The sequence below is a fragment of the Corylus avellana genome, chromosome ca8 (assembly GCF_901000735.1).
Source record: "Corylus avellana chromosome ca8, CavTom2PMs-1.0".
NCBI lineage: Eukaryota > Viridiplantae > Streptophyta > Magnoliopsida > Fagales > Betulaceae > Corylus > Corylus avellana.
Genome location: NC_081548.1, coordinates 19888137 through 19913190, shown reverse-complemented (window position 1 = coordinate 19913190; position 25054 = coordinate 19888137). Strand labels below are relative to the sequence as shown.

Sequence of the window (25054 nt, the reverse complement as noted above, 5' to 3'; positions counted from 1 at the left end):
ATCTTAGCCATGAACTAGATATTCTCCAGTCCATTATAGATTGGAGAGAATCCTGTTCCTATGTGCTCACCATCCAAAGCAACTCCACCTTCCAACTCTTTGGCCGCATCTCCAAATCCCATCGGCCTCAGCTCGACAACCACAAGGACACCCTGATCGACACCTACATGACCAATTCGAACAATTGTTGAGTATTTTTTTTGGGGGATTTTGTGTTGATGGGTTGAAAAAGTGAGGGAGAAAGAAATTACTAATAACAAAATTTAAATGAAATAGTAAAAGTTGATAGATAAAATATTAAGTTGACAGGGTATTTCAAACGAGTCGATTAAAATAGGGAAATGTGACTAAAAAAATTGCTGAGGATATTATAACTTTTATTTTTTATTTTTTGTTTTTAAGTGCTGAGGATATTGTAACTAAATGCTATTAAACCCGCCTATACAACTTGACCCGAAGTCCAATTTGCTTCAGTCTCCTTGGGGTCGAAGCGTAGACAAAACAAACACTAGTACACTACTAATATATCTTCCACAAGCTTCCACAGGTTAACCCAACCACATGAGCTGACCGAGGCCATGGCTTGTACAGGGATGCTGGGCTTTACCTCATCACCCTTGATACTACACTCAGCAGACTCTTCTTCTTCATCGAAGGTATGCAAATGCAAATGTACAACCACCCCTTCTTCTTGCTTTTCCAATTCTGCGACTTCTGCTGCGACTACTGCCACTACAAGCAATTCTTCTGACCAAGTGAATGTTAACAACAACAATAATACTCAGAAGTTTAAATATAGCAGAGCCTCGCCATCCGTGAGATGGCCTCACCTAAAACTCACCGAGACTTATCCATCCTCCCAGACCCAGTTCACAGTTGCATCTCCTCCTCCAACCCATGTTGTAGAGGATGTCGGTTTTTCGCTAAAAGCCTCGGATTCTGGGGCCAAAGAGGAAACCCGGGAGGGGGATGGTGCGGAATCTTTGCATATGAATGTTAATGATGAAACCCAGCAAGTGTTGGGGAGGCCTAGCAAGACTAAGGCTAAGAAAATGACAAAACTGGCTCTCAAGAGAGCCAAAGATTGGAGGGAGAGAGTGAAATTCTTGACAGATAGGATTTTAGGATTGAAACCGGAGGAGTTTGTGGCTGATGTGTTAGACGAAAAGAAGGTTCAGATGACTCCCACCGATTATTGCTTTGTGGTGAAATGGGTCGGCCAATCGAGCTGGCAGCGCGCGTTGGAGGTTTACGAGTGGTTGAATTTGCGGCACTGGTACTCCCCGAATGCGAGGATGCTTGCCACTATCCTGTCAATTCTTGGCAAGGCCAATCAAGAAGCCTTAGCCGTGGAAATATTCACCCGGGCGGAGCCGGCAGAGGGTAATACGGTCCAAGTTTTCAATGCCATGATGGGTGTGTATGCGCGGAATGGCCGGTTTGATAAGGTCCAACAACTGCTTGATACAATACGCGAAAGAGGGTGCGAGCCAGACCTCGTGAGTTTTAATACTTTGATAAATGCCCGTTTGAAGGCGGGTGCTATGGTACCAAATTTGGCTATTGAACTTTTGAATGAAGTGAGGAGATCAGGGCTTAGGCCGGATATAATAACTTACAATACTCTTATTAGTGCTTGTTCACGTGAATCGAATTTGGAGGAGGCTACGAAGGTTTACATTGATATGGAGGTGCATAATTGTCAGCCTGATTTATGGACTTACAATGCCATGATTTCGGTGTATGGGAGATGTGGACTGTCTAGCAAAGCTGAGGAGCTCTTTAAGGATTTGGAGTCAAAAGGATTTTTCCCTGATGCAGTGACGTATAATTCTTTGTTATATGCTTTTGCAAGAGAGGGAAATGTAGAGAAGGTGAAGGAGATTTGTGAAGAAAAGGTGAAAATGGGATTTGGTAAAGATGAGATGACGTACAATACTCTTATACACATGTATGGGAAGCAGGGCCAACATGATTTAGCATTACAGCTTTACAAGGACATGAAATTGGCAGGCCGAAATCCTGATGCGATTACATACACTGTTTTGATTGATTCACTTGGGAAAGCAAGTAAGATAGTGGAAGCTGCCAATGTGATGTCAGAGATGTTGGATGCTAGGGTAAAACCCACTTTGCGGACTTATAGTGCTTTAATTTGTGGGTATGCCAAAGTTGGGAAGCTAGTAGAGGCTGAAGAGACGTTTGATTGCATGCTTAGGTCTGGGATTAGACCTGATCTTCTAGCGTACTCAGTTATGTTGGATATCTTTCTGCGATTCAATGAGACAAAGAAGGCTATGGTGCTGTATCAGAAAATGGTTTTTGATGGCTTTATGCCGGATCATGCTCTTTATGAGGTCATGCTCCGAGTGCTTGTGAGGGAAAACAAATTGGAAGGTATTGAAAAAGTGATCAGAGATATGGAAGAGATATGCGATCTGAATCCACAAGTTATTTCTTCTATTCTAGTTAAGGGGGGATGCTATGACCATGCTGCAAAAATGTTGAGATTGGCCATCAGCAATGGCTATGAACTGGACCGTGATAGTTTATTATCTATCTTGAGTTCGTACAGCTTGTCTGGCAGGCACTTAGAAGCACGTGAATTGCTTGAATTCTTGAGAGAACGTGCTCCTAGCTCAAGGCAACTGTTGACTGAAGCACTGGTTGTCCTACTGTGCAAGGCTCACCAACTGGATGCTGCATTGGTGGAATTTAGTAATGCTAGGGGATTTGGTTCATTTAGCGGAAGTTCTACCCTTTATGAAGCCCTGATTCAAGGCTGTGAAGAAAATGAACTCTTTGGCGAAGCTTCTCAAGTCTTCTCTGACATGATATTCTTTGGTGTCGAACCTTCTAAATATATTTACCAAAGTATGGTGCTCATATATTGTAAAATGGGCTTCCCTGAGACAGCCCACCATTTGGTTGATCAAGCAGAAAAGAAAGGCATTTTGTTTGACAGTGTCTCAATATATGTTGATGTTATTGAGGCATATGGGAAATTGAAGCTCTGGCAGAAATCGGAAAGCTTGGTGGGAAATCTTAGGCAAAAATGTACAACAGTGGATAGGAAGGTTTGGAATGCCTTAATACAAGCTTATGCTGCAAATGGTTGCTATGAACGAGCCCGGGCTATTTTTAATACAATGATGAGAGATGGCCCTTCCCCAACTGTAGATTCCATAAATGGTCTATTGCAAGCTTTAATTGTCGATGGGAGATTAAACGAGCTTTATGTGGTAATCCAGGAGTTGCAAGATATGGGTTTTAAGATAAGCAAAAGTTCTATTCTGTTGATGCTTGAAGCATTCACTAATGCCGGAGACATTTTTGAGGTGAAGAAAATATACCATGGAATGAAGGCTGCTGGTTATTTTCCCACCATGCATCTTTACAGGATTATGATTGGGTTATTGTGTAAGGGAAAACGAGCAAGGGATGTCGAAGCCATGTTATTTGAAATGGAAGAGGCAGGATTTAAACCTGATCTTTCGATATGGAATTCTATTCTCAAGCTATATGCTGGAATTGAGGATTTCAAGAAGACTGCTCAAGTGTTCCAGCAAATCCAAGAAGCTGGCATTAATCCAGATGAGGACACTTACAATACTTTGATCATAATGTACTGCAGGGATCGTAGAGCGGAAGAAGGCTTGTCGCTGATGCTTGAAATGAGAAGGCTGGGTCTGGAACCTAAGTTGGACACTTACAAAAGCATGATTGCAGCATTTGGTAAGCAGCAGATGTTGGAACAAGCTGAGGAACTTTTTGAAGAGTTGAGATCAAATGGATGTAAATTAGACCGCTCCTTTTTTCATCTAATGATGAAAATGTTTAGAGATTCTGGAAATCATTCCAAAGCAGAAAAATTACTGGGCATGATGAAAGAGGCAGGAGTAGAACCCACAATTGCTACAATGCACCTGCTTATGGTTTCTTATGGCAGCTCTGGACAGCCCGAAGAAGCTGAAAAAGTGCTTAATAATTTGAAAGCAACTGGCTTAAATCTTGATACACTACCATATAGTTCAGTTATTGATGCGTATCTCAAGAATGGAGATTATAATGCTGGAATCCAAAAGCTCACGGAGATGAAGGAAGTTGATATGGAGCCAGATCATAGAATATGGACATGCTTTATTAGGGCTGCAAGTTTGTGTGAGCGCACAAGTGAAGCTCTTATCCTCTTAAATGCACTCCGGGATGCTGGGTTTGATCTTCCTATTAGGTAGTCATTAGTTTGTCAAATGTTGATGATTTTTGTTGTCATGTTAATCTGTTTCTACGTGAATCTTGTATTGTAGGCTTCTGACAGAAAAATCCAAGTCACAAGTTTTGGAGGTAGACCATTGTCTAGAGAAACTAGGACCTATGGAAGACAATGCAGCCTTTAATTTTGTCAATGCCTTGGGGGATCTGTTGTGGGCATTTGAACTCCGGGCTACTGCCTCATGGGTTTTCCAATTGGCGATCAAGAGGAACATTTATCACCATGATGTGTTCAGGTAGGTGCTATGAAATCTAGTTCTGAGCTATCTATTATTGTTATTGTTCATCTAGTTTATAAACTGGTTTTTGCCAAGAAATGTTTGAGTAGCTTGGGAGTAACCAATTAACTGGGAAGGAGCTGGATATGCAGAAGTGAATGAAAAAATTTGTTGTCTGAAAGAGCCATTCCTCTTTGGGTGAAGTGAAAATTAATTCATTTCATATCCTATGAAAGGATTACTTTCTTTTATCTAAATATATGCATGTCTGCATCCCCTAGTTTCTATTGGTTCACTTATACCTCTTAGGTGGTCAAATGCAGAGTAGCTGACAAGGACTGGGGGGCTGATTTTAGAAAGTTGTCTGCTGGTTCAGCTCTTATTGGTCTTACTTTGTGGCTTGACCATATGCAGGCAAGCTCTCCTCTGTTTTGTTTCTATCACTGTTGGGGCTGCATGTTAAAAGTTTAGAATACATCTTTATGGCCATTGTTAAGAATGCTTTTATACTGTTTTCATTATTACTGCTACTGTGTTTTTCTGGATAACTCGCCATCACCAGCATCATCATGCTGCTGTTGCTGTTTTTCCTACAAGATCAGGAATGCTTCAGCAGCTTTAAGGAGCTATGATATTAACTCAAATCTTGAGCTTCAACACCCTCTTTTTCAGAATATCTTTAATTATGATAATGTCTTTTGAACATCTGAATTCCACAAAGTAAACATCTTTGTCCTTCAACGAGTACTGGAACTTTTAGAATTTCACCAGTATCAACTCAACCCATCTTAACTAAACTCAAGTAAGCCTTAGTTCCAATTAAGTAGAGTCTGGTTTTATGAATCCTCTTCAATAGAAGTCTCTGATTATAAAAGAAAAATGAATCCTCTTCATTGAATCAGGGTCAGCCACATATATTCTTCTCTGAATCCTATGTCGGCCACTTGTAGCATGTCACTAGAATATTTGATTTTTATTTTTTTATTTTTGGGGGGGTTAATTTCTGACCTTTTGAACCTTTGTTCATTTTCTACTGAATAGATGATTCTCTTGTATACTTTCTGTATATTAGGGTTGCGTCCCTTGGCGCTTTTCAATGAGATTAAATTACTTATAAAAAGAGAAATAATAGTAGCATGTGAATGTTTAGCATCTTGGATCTTAGCTTTAGATTTTCTTCATTGAATGCTCTCAGGCCAATTCAACTCCCTTTCAAATTTTTGTCTATTTCAGCTTGAGACAAGATGCAAAGGAGATCGAGTCTACCATAAGTTGCACATCATCTTGATTTTGATGATTCTCTCCAATGAAATTTAGTAAAATTCTATGTGTTAAAGTGTTGATTAAATGATTAAATTTACCTCTTCCTATTAGTTTAATCTTTTAGGATAAGTGGTAGTTTAATATGGTATCATAGTCATTGGTCATGTGTTCAAACCTTGACTTTGTCATTTACCCCTATTTCAATCAAGTATTCCACATGTTGGACCTCATCAATTAAAAGGGAGTTTGAGCCCACACATGAAAATGAGTGTTTAAGTGTTGATTAAATGATTAAATTCACCTATTCCTATTAGTTTAAGCTTTTAGGATAAGTAGTGACTTAACACTATGAAATGTGGAAAAGAAATGGAGGATCTAAAGAAATCCATAATACATGACTTAGATGCATCTTATGAAACTGAATACATGCGTTCCACTAATTTTTTTCAAATTTTTAGTTTCCCAATCAATATTTCCGTGGTTAAATATGTTACTTTTTTGGGATTACCAGCCAACTGAATAGGAGCCAGCTCTTGTTCTTTCACCGACTTTGGATTAATTACAATACAGAATCTTAATGGAATCGCTACAGAAATACAAAGAATCAATCAGAACTCATTTCTTTTCATTAATTTTAGATTTATTGCGATCCATTTTTTGTCTCCCACACACCCCTCCGGGCCCTCCCACCGAAAGGGCCCAAAAAGAAAGAAAGACAAAGAGCAGTCATGAATACTTCATTCTTGCATTTCTTTGAATTAAAAAGGAAAAAAATAAATAAATAAATAAAACAGTTGTAGTGTAGTATCCTGGTTAAGCACCAAGAGAAAGGGGGGGAGGGGGAGCAAAAGGACAAAAAAAGCGGGGGCCCTGGCCTTATACAAGCAATTTCACAATTCAACATGATTTTGTTAGAATAGCAAAAGCATAAAACATTACATCTACATCTTTGGGAAATAGAAGTTTAACCCAATGTTGGTTAGTATGTAAAAGATGTAATCTTGCACTAGTCTGTACATCTATACCTGCATAAATTCAAGCGCTCCTGCACAATTGCACATGCACGAACCCATGCGCACCCAAATGATCAAGATCTGAACATGTAATTGACAGAGGATAAGTTTATTCTAATTTCTGGGTCAGCTATAAGAGCCATTAGTGTCACTGGACTTTTCAGAAGACAATTATTATTATTATTGTCTCTAACATAAGGGTTCCTATATTATGGCAGGACGCATCATTGCAGGGTTATCCAGAGTCTCCAAAATCAGTTGTTCTGATAACAGGGACATCAGAGTATAACATGGTTTCCCTTAATAGCACATTGAAGGCTTGCCTTTGGGAGATGGGATCCCCTTTTCTGCCTTGTAGAACAAGAAGTGGGCTTCTTGTAGCTAAGGCACACTCCCTTAGAATGTGGTTAAAGGACTCCCCATTTTGCTTTGATCTTGAGTTGAAAGATGCCCCATCTCTCCCTGAATCAAACTCAATGCAACTCATTGAAGGATGCTTCATTAGACGTGGACTTGTTCCTGCATTCAAGGACATAACTGAGAAACTTGGACTAGTGAGGCCCAAGAAGTTTGCCAGATTGGCTTTGCTATCGGATGATAGAAGAGAGAAAGCCATTCAAGCTGACATCGAAGGGGGGAAAGAGAAGTTGGAAAAAATGAAGAAAAAGGTTGAGCTTGGGAGAGATAAGAAAACCAAGAAGTCTAGAAATAGGAAATATATTGGGAGAACTCTGCTGTCCAACGTTGCAGAGATTGGATTGGAAAAACAAGCTTGGAAATAGAGTTGCCAAATGAAACGGATGGCATGACTATCTTTATTTTTAAAAATTATTCCTACTTCCATTTCACTGATATTTTGAATGGAATCAGCAAGTTGTGGCCTCCTTGGATACCAATTTGCACTACCACTCCTAGAGCAAGTGGTAGAAGATTGGTATTATGCTCAGTTTATGCCTCAGCATGCTGTCACCTCTTATTCCATGCAGATCATCATCAACGCTCAGATTCTAGTGTAAGGTACTTGGTTTTGAATTTGTTTCTTGAAATCTTTTACCATGTCGTTTTGCACTTTCTCTTGATATTTTCCTTTTATCTTCGTTCAACGCTATTACATGCGATTAAACTTCCTTGAAGCAAGGAAATTTAAGAAGCAAAGAGGTCTCACTTTTATTTCTTGCAAAAAGTTATTTGGAAGTTTTTCTTCATTTTCTGCTTTTTGGGTTTTTAAGATTTTATAAATTAGCTTTTCTTATATTGCCTTCTCTTTGGATTCTTCTCATGCTAACAGGTTGTGCCCATTTTCATTTCTAATACCCCCTACTTATCCTGAAGAAGAAAGGAAAGAAAAAAAAATTACTTTTTGAACTGTCTTATTTTGTTAACCCAAGTAGAAGACCTCTCTCTGTTATATCCTTCATTGAGGAAACAAAGACAAAAACTGCCCTGTCCCTTGTGATTCCTATTTATCTGCATCCTTTTCAGTGAAAATCAACAGTAAGGTCTCCGAGAATGCTGGTGACATGTGAGCGATGGTAGTTTCCATGTGTCGAGCTCCAGCTCTACTTTCCAACTTCTTGTTCTTTGCAAACTTGGTCTCCTCCTCTTCTTAATCTTCTTCTCCTGCTGCTGCAGGTGCTTGATAGTTAATATGTTCTCTCTGTCCCATTCAGAATTGGTAGGGGCAAATATCGCCTTATGGAGCTTTTTACTACTATTTTTCGAATTTCAAAAAACAAATTTGCAACAACAATAGCTATTCTGAATCAATACATAAGCTGACTCTTGGATTGCATGAGATGAAAACTATATCCTTGGAGAATATGTACTGAATTTGATGTAATTTGCTCGTTTAATTAGTGATGAAACTTGCTTATATGATCAAATGATTCAAATCTATATTTAGTTGCTGCTTGTAGCTGAACTAACTCTGAGTTTCTGGCACCTTTAGCTCAGGGCGGTAAAGATTGGGCCATGCTCAAGCCTGGCTAAAGCTTGGCTTGAGCTTTTTGCTGTGTATATGTGTATATGGAGTTCAGGGCTTTCGCTTCAAGCTCATTGCCATGGAGTATTTCAAAATATGCTTGGCATTGAGTTGATTATAGGAGAGTGAGGATGACATGATAGAGTGAATAGATTTTTATTCTGTTTTCATATAATAATATTGTATGGGGAAAAAAAAAAAAAAGTGGGATGGGATGCATTGGTTTGTTTTGAAACGGTGTCATTTCAGTATGCTTAAACGTTGTCGTTGGCTATTTTTCGTAGAATTAAATCCAGACTGTTGGTTTAATCAAGCCCTCATGTATCGATGGATTTATGCTAAAAGAGACGTTTTCAACGCTTTCCTGCATTAAGGACTTTAGGTTGCCTTTTTAATATTTTATTTCATTCTTGTAATATTGTTATTATTGGAAATTATGTTATGTATGCTATGTGGAACAAATAAAAAATAAAATAAAGGGTAAAGTCCACTTAATCCCCTCAAATTACCACCTTAATGACAATCTACCCTCCAAACTATCAATTACGACAATTTATCTCTCAAACTATCAAAGCAATGATAATGTACCCCCCAATGGTAACAAAATGACGAAAATATGGGATACAAGAATTAAGGTGCAAAATGATAGTTTTAGCGATGGATTGAGATAGGTACAATGCTTAGGGTATTGCACACTGTGCAATACCTCTAATTTGGGGGATTGTATTTATTTTAAATGAATGGTCTAGATTTTGCAAATCATACTCAAAAGTATAAAACTTTTGTACTTTTTCTCTTTCTCGCAGTTTCATCGTCCGTTTCTTTTCTTTTAAAATTATTTATTAATTTTTTACTAACTATTTTTAGTTTTTAGTATAAGTGACATGTGTCACAATATAATTGGTGCTTACATGGCAGATAACGGATTATGTTTTTTATGCATATGGGGTCTCTTTGCCACCTATGATTTAGATGGGCCAAATGTGGAGATTTTAATGCATTCTAGCATTTCTCTTGTAGTAATCCTACACATATTCTTACTCTCTGCTTTTACAAGACCCTTAGGTGGCCCCCATTCTCACCGTTCAATTTTCAATAGATTATTATTGAATTTTGATCTAATGGTGAGAGTGGGAGCTACCTAAGAGTGTGAGATAGGGAGTGAAAGAATAGAAATGTGTGTAGCATTACTTTTTTTTTTTTCCCTAGCCCAAGAATTATTTTGTTATTTTTTTTAAACCATGCAGCTGTTTGTCAAAACGCAAAAACACAAGTGCATTTTTTTTTCTTTTTTGAAAAAAAAATAAAATTATTGAGTACAAAATTGCGTTTCAATAGACTTGTGTTTTATTTTGGGATCAAGATTCCCTACAATTTATTTAAAATTGTAAATTCTTAAATAACGTAATTTATGCCCTTTTTAGGCATCAAAACGTTTAAAAAATTTTACCAATTAAAAATGTGGCATGTTATCGAGATAACCAAAAATAATTTTCCTCTCAAAAGACTTCATCTTCACGTTTGTAGAGACGTTTATTCTTCATAAAATTAATAGACAATTTTTGGTTTAAAGCTTTTTTACAATATAGAGAGTAAGAACCTTATAAAAATATACTCAATTCTCAATTATAACATACCACATTTTTAATATGTGTCATTTTTCAAACGTTTTGATACCTTAAAATGACCAAAATTTAATAATTTGATAGCACTATTTTTTTAAATTATAGGGAATCCTAATAATTTATTTTGACCATCGAGGGCGTATCTTGCATAAAGGTGCCTTTTTCTCCTAAGCGAGATGATAAATAAAATAAATAAACAATGTTGTTTATTAACCCAACATCACTGCTTTTATGATGATTTCTCACAAAAGGAGTTCAGTCATTGATGCCCTAAATAAATACCCAATCATGGCTGCTGGCTGCTATTAATACCAATGCAAGCCCATAGAAATTGCAATAGGATCCTCTCGCTTCAAGCACATTTTTTTTTTTGACATTTCTGCATAAGAAGAGGAGAATTTGAACTAGTGATCTCCGCTTCATAAGACGTGAATCGTGATCTTCAGCCGATTGAACTACTTCTTGTAGAATATTTTACATATTTTTATTCTACAATGTTAATATGGCATTCCCAACCAACCCTTAATATATATAAAAGATCATCTAAGAGTTAGTTGAGATCGTTATATCAACATTATAAGATAAAATAATAAATTGTAGCATTTAAAAATAAATAAATAAAAAGGAAGCTTACTCATATTACTAGACTACTAGAAAGTGGAAACAGAAGTTTAAACCCAAGCTGCGAAAAAAAAAAAAAAAAAAAAAAGCCCAAGCTACGGCCCAACGAGCATCAAACAATTGGGCCAATACGGGAAACAAAAAGACCAGAAAGAAAAGCAGCTAGGGTTTTCACTAGCTTTCCTCCCTTCACACATATAAACCCATGAAACCCTAAACAAAGCTTCTTGCGCCAGAGCTAGAGAGAGACACACACAAAAGGTTCAGCTCCATTTCGTCGGCGGCGCTGCAAGGTCATCACACTTTCTCATTCATTTTCGTTGCCATCATCTGTGTTCAATTTTCTATCTATCTATCTCTGCCTCTCTGTTTGGTTGCATAGAAAACTGTTGGTGGTTTTAGAAAATTTTAGCAAAAGGCTCGTTTTCTGCTAATTTGAGGGTACAACCGCGTATGGGTTTGCGTTGGTTTTTTGATTTGACCTGTTATTAGATCTCTGCGCTTTGACGCTCTCCAGAGCCATCATTGTCTGTATTGTGAATTCGTTGATGCTTCTGTGTATGGCTTCCTTAGATTAAGCTTGATTTGTCTGCTTCGATTAGCCTCTCTCTGGTTGCTGAGAAAAAAAGGGATTAAGTAAAAGAAAAAGATGAATTGTTTTTTGATTGGAAAGTAAGACATACCCGATGGGAGGAAGTACGAGTTGAGCTAAAGCTCATTGGTGACGAATTTATTTTTGAATATAAAAGCTTAGTTTATCTGGTTCCATATAATCGAGTCTTCCTATTTATATTTCATTTGCCCAAATAGTGCAATGAGCTGGTGAGTAAGGTGTTTCTTTTGTGGGCACGAAGAGAGAAGAAAATGCTTGTGTTTTGTCGAATGTGGAAAGAGTAATCTGATTTTTTGGTCTTCTTATTTTGACAAAGCCCGTTATTTTCTAGTAGTGTATTATGTGTTTCAGTATTTTGTATAGGTAAGAATTTCTTTTGTTGTGGTAGCATGCTGTTGTTTTGGGCATTTGGCATACTTGGCACAATTAATAGCACTTTGACATTTGAAAGAGCTTCTGAAGAAGTATTTTGCATTTTCACTAAACAATCTTGTATATTAAATTGTTGTTTTGTAAGTTATAGTATAATTTGAGTTTTCGCCTTTTTGTTCCCTCTAATGACCATATTATTGCTGATATAAATTGTCTTAAGCAGAGACTAAAAGATATTTATATGCATTCAACATTATTTCTTTGAGTTTTAGAGGACACAAACAAAAATATATTTTTGGTGCATTAAATGTGGTTTGCTGGCTTCAGTTTTCATAATCTCATAGTGACTACTATGTGCATATAATTTGAGGCTGTTTCTCATTCAATCCATGGTTTTGCAGGTAAGAAATGGTTAAGCACAACAATGTTATCCCTAATGGGCACTTCAAGAAACACTGGCAGAATTATGTAAAGACATGGTTTAATCAACCAGCCCGGAAAACCAGAAGAAGAAATGGTGAGTATCTTATTTTCTTCCTTTTAGATTTGCCCCCTTTTGGTTAATGAGTTGTTACATTTTGGTTGATAACACTAGTAAACATGAGCAACGTATCCATTCATCCAAAACCTTTTGGTGAGATATTTTTGACCGAGTAGTGATGTGTTTGTTCTGTTCAACCATTACCAGCTCGCCAGAAGAAGGCCGTCAAAATTTTCCCCCGCCCAACTGCTGGACCTCTTCGTCCCATTGTACATGGGCAAACATTGAAGTATAACATGAAAGTGAGGGCTGGAAGGGGATTTTCTCTAGAAGAGTTGAAGGTGGGGTGTTTTTATGTAACTTTATGGTATATGAAGGTTTTGTTTCCTGTATGCTGACTTCTAGCTAATTTGGTCGGATTATTTGGATTATGTTGCTTCTTGTCTACTGAACTTAGGTTAGAAAAGCTTTTTTTTTGTGTTATATACAACTACATTTTATTTTTTCTCTCATTAATTTTTTTTTTAATAAGTGCGCAACCTAAGTACACAGTTCTCATTAATGATTGGACGCATTATTTATTTATTTATTTTTGTTCACTTGCAATTCTTTACAGCCTAGATACTGTAGTTTGTAGGTTTCCTTCTGCTTCTCAATTTAGATAAAACAAAAAATAGTCTTGAAGGACAAATGGTTGTTCTCAAATTTGACTAAAGGTTGGATCCTTGTCTTCCTGTTTTTCTTTCTCAGTCATGCTGTATAGTATACATTTAGCTTTCTCTATTTTATTTATGTTCTTTTTATCATGAATACCCCTTATAAGTTCACAATTGACACAGCCTATTGTGTTGGTGATTTAGAAATTGGGCTTTTGAATTGCTTATGTTATCTATTAATATGTAGAGAAGCCCATGCATATTCTTTCTTGTCTAGAAGATGGGTTTTATCTTTAATCTGTTGTAATCTTTCTGTTTATTGTATCTGCTTGTGTCATCTCCTGTTGCATTGGGTTTTAATGAGACTTTTAGTAATCGACTCTTTTTTCTTCATAAACAGGCTGCCAACGTTCCCAAGAAACTTGCACCAACTATTGGGATAGCAGTTGATCATCGGAGGAGGAATCGTTCTCTGGAAACTCTTCAGGCTAATGTGCAGAGGCTGAAGACGTACAAGGCCAAGTTGGTTGTCTTCCCAAGGCGTGCTCGCAAATTTAAGGTTAGTTTAAAATGGTTGAAATACATTGTGGACTATGGTTATTTGCTTGTTGCATGACATCATTTTCTTACCTTTGCTGCAGGCTGGTGATTCTGCTCCTGAGGAACTTGCAACTGCCACCCAGGTCCAAGGCCCATACTTGCCAATTGTACGTGAGAAGCCATCTGTGGAGCTTGTGAAGGTCACTGAAGAGATGAAATCATTCAGGGCATATGACAAACTCCGCATTGAGCGGACAAACCAGCGCCATGTTGGTGCCAGGATGAAGAAAGCAGCGGAGGCTGAGAAGGAAGAGAAGAAGTAGTTGGTCCATAAAGCAGCCTTCTTTACTTCTAATGTTGAGAGGCTTTTTGCATTTTGTCCTGGACTTGTTAAAACTGAATCCTAGCTTTTCTAAAGTCTTTGAATTTATGAATTTTCATGGCATGGTTATGTTGACCTCTATTCGGTTTTGTTTTGACTATGCTTCCTTTCATAGGAGTATACTTTGGTGCTGCACTATTTAGAATTTTGTGAGATTTAGAATTTTTTTTTATATCGATATAATCTTTCAGTGCTTTCAGTTGCTGTTTGTTAGAATGAACTTGGAAAAACCATGGTCTAGGCTTTTGGCTTCTGTATTTTTGGAGTTCATACGGAGGAAGTATTTAAAGTGCTGTGAAACGAAAGTGAAATAGCATTTCCCGTGTTTCTCCCTAGTATCAATCAAGTTTTTCTTTCCCGTTCCCTGTTAATTTTTCCCACAGAAATCTTGATACATTTCTAATTATGTTGGTTTTACCAAAAAATAAATAAATAATAAGGAAGAAAATACAACCCAACAAGATCCTCTCAAGTCTTAATGGTCAGAATCTGTAGACAGATCTTAATCTTGAGATCGATCTTGAGGCATAAATCGAACATTTATTTTATTAATAAAAAAATAAAAAAATATTATATATATTTTAAAAATAAAAATTTAAAAATTAAAAAATAATAATAAAAAACTTAAGGGGTGGTCCAAAGGCCAAATAATAATAAATAAAAAAAATTAAAAAAGAATAATAAAAAAAAAGATTTGGCCATTGTAATACACCCCCAAGGGCCATGGGGTTGCTCCGGCCACCCCATACAGGCCCTTGGGGGTGGACCAGCCACCCCTAAGTACCAAATCATTTTTTTTAAAAAAAATTTATTATTTTGTTTTTTTAATTATTTTTAATATATATTTTTATTAATAGGACAAATGTCTCATTTATGGTCTCAAGATCTCTCTAGAAAGATTCTTCGATCCAAAATGAAATGGAGAAGATCCTCCGCTAGGTAACCAGCATTTTCACTAAACAATTTTGTATCTTTCTTAGGCTTTGCATTTCTTCTCTTTTTCTTTTATTTATTTTGCTAAATTACTGTAAATTTTGCTGTATCACTCAGGATAGCCAAAAGAGCCGCTTTTGCTTCTCTCATAACATGATCACATAGCTGCCCTTTTCTATTCAACCATGGAGTATCATTGGAGTTGCGACAGAGCCCAGCAAGCATGGAGACACTGCTAGTGATTGATCTAATACTGTGAAGATGCCTATTGGTCTGTCAGCTGTCCTGTTACAGACTAGGATTCCTGTATTTCTTGGAATTTAATCTACTTATTCAGCATCTAAAATCTAAAGTTTAACAACTATCAGGTAAGAACAAGTAAGCAAGGCCAATGGTATGCAATCCTTTTTGCCATTGACAGACACAATTTGATCAAAGTCTTGCTAATTATTAGAAATTGAAAGTTCCTTCTAAATGAACAGGTTAGAACTGCTAAAAGTCTCTGTTCTAGGCCAAATCGACTAGGAAAAGAGAAGAAATATAACCTGTTCTAAGAGCCAAATACCTCTCCTCTTGGATGCCAAAAGACTCACCAAGGTTGATGTATAAAGATATCATAATAAGGTTCCGTCGGATGTGAACAAATTTGTTTTTATAGGTAATAAATAATTATTAAAAACGAACAGTAAAGGGCATAGAGAGTACACAGGAGAAGAGTGAACCAATTTTATGTTCAACAAGATCAAAAGATGTTGCACACTCTTTTTCATACGGAGAGGCAACCGTTATTTTCACTCTTCATAATTATAAATGTTAAAGCACGTGCATAAAAGAATACAAAAGGCAAAGTAAACCATTTTTATTTCTTGATAAAACAAACACCGCATTTACAATTGTTAGCCAAACACCTAGGGACATTTTGATTTCTTGATCAACAAATCTGTACCACTCACATTAAACAGCACCTCCGTATGGAATGCGAGCTGCAATGAATGTGAAGATGAATGCGCCTGTTTTCCCACTAACATTATATGATCCTGCTTGGATGAATCAGAACTTCAAGGCCTGAAAAAGGTCCCAAGTTAGTAAATCATAAGAAGGATCTTCAAAAACAAGTATAAAATATGTCAAAATCAAGAAGGGAAATTTTGTGATAGTAATTACTATCATACACAATGGAAAAATAAAGTAAATGATTGCCAGTGCAATTCAACTCTATGCCATGTTATACTTTCAGTTTCCTTGCGCATTTGCTTATCCATATTGGCAGGTCTGAATTTTTTTTTTCAAATCACTGAATAGCTGTAACGATGGAGCGGAGCGGAGCTGGAGCAGTTGAAGACAATCTTTTTCTTGTTCTAGAAAATTGTCTGAATTGCCCAAGTTAAGCAGAACCTTTAATTTTCTCTTATTATGGCCTCCAAACGAATAAAATTCTAAGTTTTGTTAAACAAAATTTCGACAAAATTTGGAAACTTTCACAGCTATTCTCAATTTAATTCCAGCACCTTTTCTAAACCAAGTTTTGAGCAACCTCTTGTGACTTCAAAGGAAATTATTAATCACTTAACAATTGACAAACCAAGTTTCCACCTACCCAAACAAACTCTACAACAGCATGACAAAGGAAAAAAGGAAATAAAATTCACTGATAAATTTTTTAAAGGTATACAAAAGTCATATACCTGAGAAGCCCTGACCCAAGTTCCATCTATCCAATCTTGACGTGGTCTTAGGTCAGAGTGCTGAAACTCTGCTTCATCATTTGTGCCTTTGAAGTAAACTCTGTACCGTAAGCCCTTAACAACCTTGGAAATCACACCCTCCCACCACCCATCATTGCAAAATGCATCAACTTCTTCTTTCAGATTGAAACTATCAATCATCACAGCATCAGGAGGACGAGGCCTTATGTGCTGTATATCAACCTCTTCTCTCAAAAAGTCCATGTCATCATCTGTTCTCAGGCTCTTGTACTCAATGAAGTATTTGTCCTGTCCTATAGCACTGACAATTGTTGCAGCAAACCAAGCACCTTGAAATCCATCTTCGTCACTGCTTACCTCTACTGCTGTTCCTTCACTAAACTTATTCATCCTTGCTTTGCTTGAATTTGCTTCTGTTTTAAGTGACAATTCCTGCAGCCCAGTTTTGAGAAGATTGAGCATGTAAGAAAGAGGAATCCACGAAACAGGGGAAAAAAAAGGTTAATGAAAATGAAAATCTGCAATGACTACTACAAAACATTTAATTTGAAAAGATTGTAGTCTCTGTATACTTATCAAGGGGTTACAAGGTTAAACTATATGGTACAAGAAAGAAGAAACAAGGTCTCCAAGAAGCATTATTTCCTGAAACAGAGTTAAACAGCAAACAGCATTGTTGCATTTTAGCAAAGAACAAAAGGTTCCTCAAAATGCATTCCATCTTAAACACAAGTTTCAAAATTATTCTTGCCTACTTTACACATTCTGTTCATTTTTACTTTGCTTGCTCTCCTTATCTTCTAACTACTTTCAAGAAAACTAAATAATGAATTCTCCAAATTTATGTTAATTGACAAATATCACCTTTCTCCCTAGCCTGGGCTAAGATTTTCTGAGATGCATGGTACTTCTATGCCCAGAATGAAGAATAGATTTTTCTACATGCAAAAAACTAAAAAAAAAAAAAAAAGAATAGATTTTCTAATAACGAGGACTTCGAAAGTTACAAATGTGCCTGTCTTACTTAGGGTTATGAAAGGCATATATAGCTTTCATGTCTTGTTACTAAATAAAGAAAAACATTTGTTTTTTAAATCATTTTAAATGCCCATATAGCCAAAAATAAAAAATAAAAAAATCCTTTACTTCTGCTATAAGACAAAATTTGTGAATTTCAAAAGAATGTCGCGAATACAGCAACAAGCCCAACTTGCAACTGTGATACATGAACTATGACCCTTGCAAAAAATGGATACAAAAACCCTTCCATCTAAATTTTTATCTTTGATGGATATGCCTATGTATGCATTCTACTAGATCACATATATGCTATTTAGGGTTTAAACAATATCATCTAATTTTTATTCACGCCAGCCAATACAATTCAAGTTTCAATTTACCATTGATAACCCGTCCTCAGAGTATGATAGAATGCTTTCATGTTCTTCGTAATTATTGCGTGTACATCATAAGGTCTGGTCTGTCTAGTGTTAACGTTTATAGTATAACCAACTATACCCCGCAATGAGTCCAAGAAACAATACCCAAAAATCAGTAATTTAAACAACAAACACTCTACAATACATATTTCGCCAATTTAGTAAATATTATTGTGGGTTTTTCCTTCAAATATTTTCCAAATCCTTGTGACTGTTGAAAATAAAGCAATTTTAGATTTAAAGAAAAACCCAGAAACAAAAAATCATTAAAAAAAATATTCTTACCCTAGATGGGAGCCAAGTTCCATTGACCCACTCACGGTGAGGCCGCAGCTCCGAAGGTTGAAAATAAAACTCCTGTTTCGAAAACCTAAAGTAAACCCAGTACGCCGGACCCTCAGCTACTTGAGTGATTACTCCCTCCCACCATCCGCCACTAAAAAACGCGTCCACCTCGTCGCCAAAATCGAACCTGTGATCGTTTTCCGGTGGAGGCAAGGGCCTTAGTAGCACCATGTCAACGGATTCCCTCAAGGGTACATTGGTGGCCTCTACGCTTTTGTATTCAACTACGACCTTATCGGTTTTGCAGAGCCGGGCTATAATTTTTGCGGGGAACAGCGTGCCGCGAAGGCTGTGGTCCGAACTGGTGACCTCGACCTCGTCTCCTATCTTAAAGTAAGAGTGATGAGCCAGGTTCGGCTTTCTTAAAGCCATTGAAGGGGGTTTTAGGGTTTTAGGTCCTTGTTCTGTTTACAGGGTTTTGAATTGGAAGAGGGAGAAGAATTTATACGTACGGTAAGTCGGTGAGGAATAAGAACAAATACTGGATTCATGAGGACTGAGTAGCTTATGATCCGGCCGACTTGCTGACGTGGCAAAGTTGATTAAAACTAGCTTTTTTTTTTTTTTTAAATAGTAATTCTATTTAGTAGATTCTCATCTCATATGACTGTCATACAACTATGACTATAGGCTGTTCAAACGGATAACCGCTTTGGTATGCGGTTATTATAACCGCTAACCACCTTCATTTATATATAATAATATAAATATATATTAAATATTTTATATTGATAAAATATATTAATTTTTTCATTTGTACTTGGATTAATGGATTTGGGCTATTTATAACTATGTATGTGAAATATATAATATGGTATGTGATGTTTTCGGCTAAGCCTTATTTAAAAATATTGGCTGGCCCAAAAAACAGCATTTTTTTTCCTATCTTTTTTTGGAACATTTTGTCCTTAAACCCTTAAAATAAGCCCCAAAATAGGCCAATCCCATAAAATAAGCTCAAAAAATAGGTCAATTAAATGCCCAAAACACTTAAAAAGCTAAAAGTCCATATAAAAAAACGATTATAAAACCGCCTGTTATTAGATTGAATAACTGCTAACCGCCGGTTATAAAATAACTACTAACCGCCTAGGCAGTTGCGGTTGTGGTTATAGCCAATAACTGCCTGTTATAACCATTTGAGCACCCCTAACTATGATGATGTGACAGTGAAAATTGACATTTGAATCAACAAAGGTTTGTAAAAAAAAAAATTTAATAACTAATATTTACTGTCACATTATCATAGTCGTATGACAGTTCTTGGAGATTAATATTATATCAAATTTCCATAAGGAAATTGAGATACTAGCACTGATGGGAGAACAATAAGTGTGGGTGTTGAGTATATGTGTTACGTTTGGTATGCGGAATGACTATTACATTAAGAAAAGAAAAGAAAAAATTATTGGAAATAGAAGAAAATTGGAGTGGAGTCCATGGCCCATGAAAGAATAACTATTCTAAATGTTAAAATATATGTATATTTTTAGCACCAAAACTATTTTATTCTATCTTCTTTCATTTTTCTTAATATATTAGTCATTATGTGTATCAAACATATAGTAAGTGTTATGGGCATGCTGCTTATTCATGTCCCAAGGAAGAATGACAAGCAGAAAGGTGATTAAGCCTAAAGAGACTGTAATTGAAATGAAAAACCATATAGGTTTTGATAAAATAATCAAAAAGCCAGAGAAACAAGGAAGTAGTAGTGAAGGAGGGAATAGGAGGTGGTCAAATTTTGTCCGGCCTTAGATAGGCAAGAAGGGGATGTATTAGAAGAAGGGGAGACAAGAAGTTGATAGAGATCAATACATACTTCGCAGGTTATTGAGCGAGCATTGAATGTAGAGCATGGCGTCTATAAAGTGACTTTCTATGTTAATTATTTCAAATAATATAAAAATAAATAAAGTAACTTTTCATATCAGCACTTTTAATAACATAAAAAAAGTTACTTAAAATACATTACATCAATTAATATAAAATAAATATAATAAATATGTGCAAAGACCATCATTCTTTTATCTAAAATCTATAGATTATGTATATCACTTCTTTCAATGCTAAATATACCAAATTCTCACTTAGGGAAAAAAAAAAAAGAAGCCAAATTCTAACATCATACACCGTTGAGTCGTTGACAACGCACAATGCCACAAACACATAGTAGGACTCTTGTTTGTGTCCAAATACACCTTAACTCAGACCTAGGAGAGAACTCCATAAGCAGGGGTGATCTTGTGGTTAGCGGTTAGTGGCTAATACCGCTAACCGCAATCGCTTAAGCGGTTAGTATATTTTACTAACCACTTTCGCTAACTGCTAAACGGCCCGATTAGCGGTTAACCACATCCGACTAACCGCTTTTTTTATTAACCGCTTTTTTTGGGCCGAATTTGAGAATTAAGCTTTTTTTCGGCTCACTTTAAATATTTTTTTCCACTTTTTTTTTTTTTTTTAGTTAAAATATACCCCACTAGTTTTTAAGTTTAAGACAGTAATTGCAAAAACAATGACAATTCAAGAAAGTTAAAATGAAATTTCACAAACTATTAATTACTCGTATATTCAAATGAATTGCCTCTTAAAGGGTGTTTCCATTTGAACCTCTATCAAATGCCATTTTTTTCCCCGTATTATTAACTAGAAAACGATGGCGCAACAAATTTAAAATATAAATACAACTTCAAAGAAGAATAGAGCAATCACCTAAACAAGTTAATCTTATAATTATATGAAATGTCAAATTTCCAAGTTTCAATCATCATCTTCATCAATATCACTTTCAAGAGCAGGAATTCTACGAAAACGAGCCGAGTATCGAAAATATGACACTTCACTTTTATTTGATGTCACTGATCTCCTCTGCTTAGCTGAAAATCCTGTTCCAGATAGTGAATCCAATAAATCTCCCATGTCCATTTCCTTTTGGACCCCACTCTCTTCTTTAGAAAAACTACAAAATCACCCATCAAAAGAAAAAGATGAGGATCAATTTAGATAAGTATTAAAAAAAGAAATATACACAAACAAAAATTAAATATCTTTTTCCTTTAGTTTGTCATCAAAGCATACATTTGTTTTGGCTTTTCTGACAAAAATCCAAAACACATGCTATAGGATGTAAGGGGAACCATACCGTTCACGAATTATTTTAAAAGCTTCCTTTGTTGCATAAGGTAGCCCTGTCTTTGGATCACGGTATCTACAACATCAAATGACAATCAATTTAGAGGTGTGATGGTAGGAAAAAGGAAGAAGGTACAATTTTCAAAACAACTTCAATATCAAAGGTCAATAGGAGAGGCGTCGAAATCGTTTGGGGCTTCAAATGGCTCATATAATTGTAAGAAACAGAAAAATAATGTGCATTCTTAGACGTACTTAATAACTCATATGTTATACAAGTTACTAGTTTGAATATTTCCTTTCCCCTCCCCTTAGGGCCAAAAAACTTATAAAGAAAAAACAGTTATAAAAGTCACATACTTCAGACGCAAATGATTATGTTTTTATACTGGTATGACACAAGATCTTGAGCCCTACCATCTTACTCAGTCCTTTTTTTTTCTTTTTTTTTTTTTTTTTTTTTAAATTGGTAAATTAATCACACACCCCGTGGACTTGAACCCACGATCTCACCCTCCACCTTGCTACAAAGGGAGAAGGTATTGTTTGACCTGAGCTCATTGGTTCCATCTTTTTTTATTCAATATAAAAAATTTATATTGAAAAGCATGGAAAGGAATATATAAAAGGGGATACCTCAAAAGCTATAAAAAAAAAAAATTTTAAAAAAAGAAAAAAAAAAAAAAAGAAAAAAAAGAAGAAGATAAATATAGTTACAAATCAGATCATAAGGGTGAGATATCAGGTCTAAGAAAGAGTCTGAAGAGCCAACAAAAGTATAAACCAAAACCCATCTGAACAAAGCCTTTACTTGCACTCTCCCACTGACTTCTCGCTTCTTTTGAATGCCCTATTGTTTCTTTCCAGGCAATGCATCACAAAGACATGATTGGATTACTCTCCATCCACTAGGCTCTTCCCACACCCAACTTCCACCCCAAGAAACTTACAATTTAACCACTTAATTGGGCGTAACCCAATGGACTCTCTTCCCACACCCAACTTCTACCCCAAGAAACTAACAATTTAACCACTTAATTGGGCATAACCCAATGGACTCTGACCAGAGTCAAGACCAAGGGCCAAAGATCATGGGTGACAGTGCAATAGAGGAGCGAAAGAATCACGATTCTCAGTCCTGTTTAGATATTTAGCACCAGCTAAGGATAAATTTCCTATTATTGTGCTTGTGCAGATCTTGGCTGTCAAAATGGATCCTAAGTTATGGTCAAAACAAGTAGAGAACCCTTAGAGGAAGTTCTAGCATGCCAAAAGCTTTTCCATGGTAAAGTACTCTGGCAATTCCTTTTAAACTTATGTCAAATAGAAGATGTTGCTTTAAGAGTAATTGAATCCTTTTCCATATCGGAAGAAACTCTTAATGTCAAACATACAATTCCTTTTTGACTTGTCTGATAGTCTATCCCCCTCTGCCAACTCAGTTCACCTGTGAATCATGTAGACATTGGGTAGGAGCATCTACTTATTCTACTTCCCAACCTTCAACCAATCAGAAGAAAGCCATGAACCTTTAGTTCCAACGCAACACCACATCTGTCACCTTTAGTAAAATCAGCCACTGTTTCTACTTTGTATATAGCAATGGAAAATAAATTGGGAAAAAGTGCTAACTGGTGCGCTTCAGTGCAGCATACATCCTTCAAAAAAAGAATCTTGCTCCCATCCCACACCTCAAAGCATATGCTATTAATTAAAGTATCCCACCTACATCAAACTTCCACAAACTGTGGACACCTAAGAACTCAAGTCATCCAGCTATCTTGACCCTTCCAAATATCAAAACTACCACCTTCCATAAATTAACCCTCTCCACAAAATAACTCATATCCATTTACCTAAGACCACCATGCCACCCACAGATTTTTACTTCTTAATGTTTTACCATTTATTCAATGGGCAATACGAGCTGCTTGTTAAGCTCATGTCATTTAAATAACATGCATGCTAAAAAAATCTGAGAGAAAAACAGAATGTTAATTACCAAAGAAAAATTTAACAATCTTCATTACCAAGACTGATGTAGGACATGTGTGTCCCCACCCCCAAGAATAAATAGTTTACTTTTAATCCTTTCCCTACTAGGAGTATATTTACTTTTCCTAATTAGAATTATGTTTACTTTCCCTACTAGGATTATGTTTACTTTCCTACTAAGATTAGATTTACTTTCTCTACTAGAAGTAGGTTTACTTTTTCTCCAAGGATTTCTCTTCTATAAATAGGCTTGCCTATTATGTAAAACTCAATCAATTGAATTATAATCAAATCAGAGAATTCTCTCTCAAAATACTCTGCGGAGTTTTATTTTTTTCTTAGCCTGCGGGCTTGTTTTATCTTTTGGGTAGAAGACGAAGACGCTTCTCCTTGCAGAATCAAAGACGCTGCTCTTTGATTAATTACCTTAGTCTTCCGCTACGTCAGTTGGTATCAAAGCAGGCTTTATCCTGATCATGACCAATCAGCGCAACGGTGACGATTCCCTTAACGACGCTGCTCGTGACAGGGAGGCTCCTTGGAGAGCCGAATTCCAAGAGCTCCAGCAGATCCATCAAACGATGCAACAGGAGATACGACAGGAGATGCGCCAGATGCGGGAGATGATAGAGCGCATGCACATAGGTCTTAATCGTAATCACAGGGACAATGATGCCCATGATGACGATGGGATCCGAGTAAGGCCTATTCCTCATCAACCACTTGCACCCATAAACCGACCACCGGCCTATGACGATCTAGTGACGATGAAGACTTTGCTGAAGGAGTATTCGGACGGGACATTGAGGTAGATCGAAGGGGCGAATTACATAGAGGAGTCGGTCGTGGTGGCACAGGCTTCAGAGGTTATGAGCGTGGTAGAGCTGGCCATATGGGGAATGTCTATGACGGCGCTGGCTACCGGGATGCATATGGAGGGCAACCCAGGCGTCAGGATCTTGCTAGGGAGGAATCCCACGAATACCGAATGAAGATTGATCTCCCATCATTCAGCGGGCATCTTCAAATCGAAGATTTCTTAGATTGGGTGATGGAAGTAGAGAGGTTCTTTGATTATATGAGTATTCGCGAGGATCGCAAGGTGAAGTTAGTGGCATACAAGTTCAAGGGAGGAGCTTCTGCTTGGTGGGAAAAATTACAGATTTCCCGAGCCCGACAAGGGAAGGGACCTGTAACTTCATGGTTGAAGATGAAGCGGCTACTCAAAGCACGTTTTTTACCACCGGACTTTGAGCAACGGCTATTCCAACAATACCAAGAGTGTCGACAAGGAGGTCGAACCATCCAGGCGTATGTTGATGATTTCTATCGCCTATCTGCTCGGAATGATCTCATGGAGACAGAGGATCAACAAGTTGCAAGGTTTATTGGTGGACTGCGTGTGGCAATAGAAGATAAGGTTTCTATGCATCCTGCCTTTACTTTGAATGAGGCAGTTAGTTT

At 36.8% G+C, this 25054-nt stretch overlaps 4 protein-coding genes across 11 annotated transcripts in view; 2 read left to right on the top strand and 2 right to left on the bottom strand.

The window, feature by feature from the left end:
• The first annotated feature begins 497 nt into the window (after positions 1–497).
• Positions 498–9104, top strand: LOC132189207 (pentatricopeptide repeat-containing protein At3g18110, chloroplastic). Of its 7 annotated transcripts, none has more exons than XM_059603821.1 (5): positions 504–4231; positions 4308–4508; positions 4814–4904; positions 6985–7783; positions 8715–9104. In XM_059603821.1, exons 1-4 carry the CDS (start codon positions 579–581, stop codon positions 7546–7548), a joined length of 4509 nt encoding a protein of 1502 aa, XP_059459804.1. In that variant the 5' UTR covers positions 504–578; the 3' UTR covers positions 7549–7783; positions 8715–9104. The 7 variants fall into 7 exon arrangements, with proteins under 7 accessions (XP_059459807.1, XP_059459806.1, XP_059459805.1 ...); XM_059603820.1 differs by lacking the exon at positions 8715–9104 and adding an exon at positions 8399–8687; XM_059603819.1 differs by lacking the exon at positions 8715–9104 and adding an exon at positions 8249–8687.
• Positions 9105–11179: 2075 nt separating this feature from the next.
• Positions 11180–14236, top strand: LOC132190457 (large ribosomal subunit protein eL13z). Of its 2 annotated transcripts, none has more exons than XM_059605445.1 (5): positions 11180–11286; positions 12380–12495; positions 12667–12800; positions 13516–13674; positions 13757–14236. In XM_059605445.1, exons 2-5 carry the CDS (start codon positions 12387–12389, stop codon positions 13976–13978), a joined length of 624 nt encoding a protein of 207 aa, XP_059461428.1. In that variant the 5' UTR covers positions 11180–11286; positions 12380–12386; the 3' UTR covers positions 13979–14236. The 2 variants fall into 2 exon arrangements, with proteins under 2 accessions (XP_059461428.1, XP_059461429.1); XM_059605446.1 differs by having other exon boundaries at positions 11184–11286; positions 12385–12495.
• Positions 14237–15799: 1563 nt separating this feature from the next.
• On the bottom strand, positions 15800–18918 carry LOC132189951 (protein AGENET DOMAIN (AGD)-CONTAINING P1-like). The gene is made up of 3 exons (XM_059604808.1): positions 18401–18918; positions 16656–17108; positions 15800–16035 (listed from the first exon to the last, which is right to left on the bottom strand). Exons 1-3 carry the CDS (start codon positions 18830–18832, stop codon positions 16021–16023), a joined length of 900 nt encoding a protein of 299 aa, XP_059460791.1. The 5' UTR covers positions 18833–18918; the 3' UTR covers positions 15800–16020.
• A 2251-nt stretch (positions 18919–21169) lies between these two features.
• Positions 21170–25054, bottom strand: part of LOC132189824 (SWR1 complex subunit 2) — an 11452-nt gene continuing 7567 nt past the window's right edge. The window contains exons 9-10 of the mRNA XM_059604628.1: positions 21606–21671; positions 21170–21422 (exon numbers count right to left, since the gene is read on the bottom strand). Coding sequence (XP_059460611.1) covers positions 21224–21422; positions 21606–21671 — 265 coding nt within the window. The 3' untranslated portion in view covers positions 21170–21223. The remainder of the gene's footprint in view (positions 21423–21605; positions 21672–25054) is intronic.

Coding starts and splice junctions, on each gene's coding strand:
- LOC132189207 (XM_059603821.1), top strand. CDS start 579: ATGGCTTGTACAGGGATGCTGGGCTTTACCTCATCACCCTTGATACTA. Junction 4,232..4,307: donor GGGTTTGATCTTCCTATTAG/GTAGTCATTAGT, acceptor CTTGTATTGTAG/GCTTCTGACAGAAAAATCCA. Junction 4,509..4,813: donor TATCACCATGATGTGTTCAG/GTAGGTGCTATG, acceptor GGTCAAATGCAG/AGTAGCTGACAAGGACTGGG.
- LOC132190457 (XM_059605445.1), top strand. CDS start 12,387: ATGGTTAAGCACAACAATGTTATCCCTAATGGGCACTTCAAGAAACAC. Junction 12,496..12,666: donor GAAAACCAGAAGAAGAAATG/GTGAGTATCTTA, acceptor AACCATTACCAG/CTCGCCAGAAGAAGGCCGTC. Junction 12,801..13,515: donor TTTCTCTAGAAGAGTTGAAG/GTGGGGTGTTTT, acceptor CTTCATAAACAG/GCTGCCAACGTTCCCAAGAA.
- LOC132189951 (XM_059604808.1), bottom strand. CDS start 18,832: ATGGCTTTAAGAAAGCCGAACCTGGCTCATCACTCTTACTTTAAGATA. Junction 17,109..18,400: donor GAACTTGGCTCCCATCTAGG/GTAAGAATATTT, acceptor ACTGGGCTGCAG/GAATTGTCACTTAAAACAGA.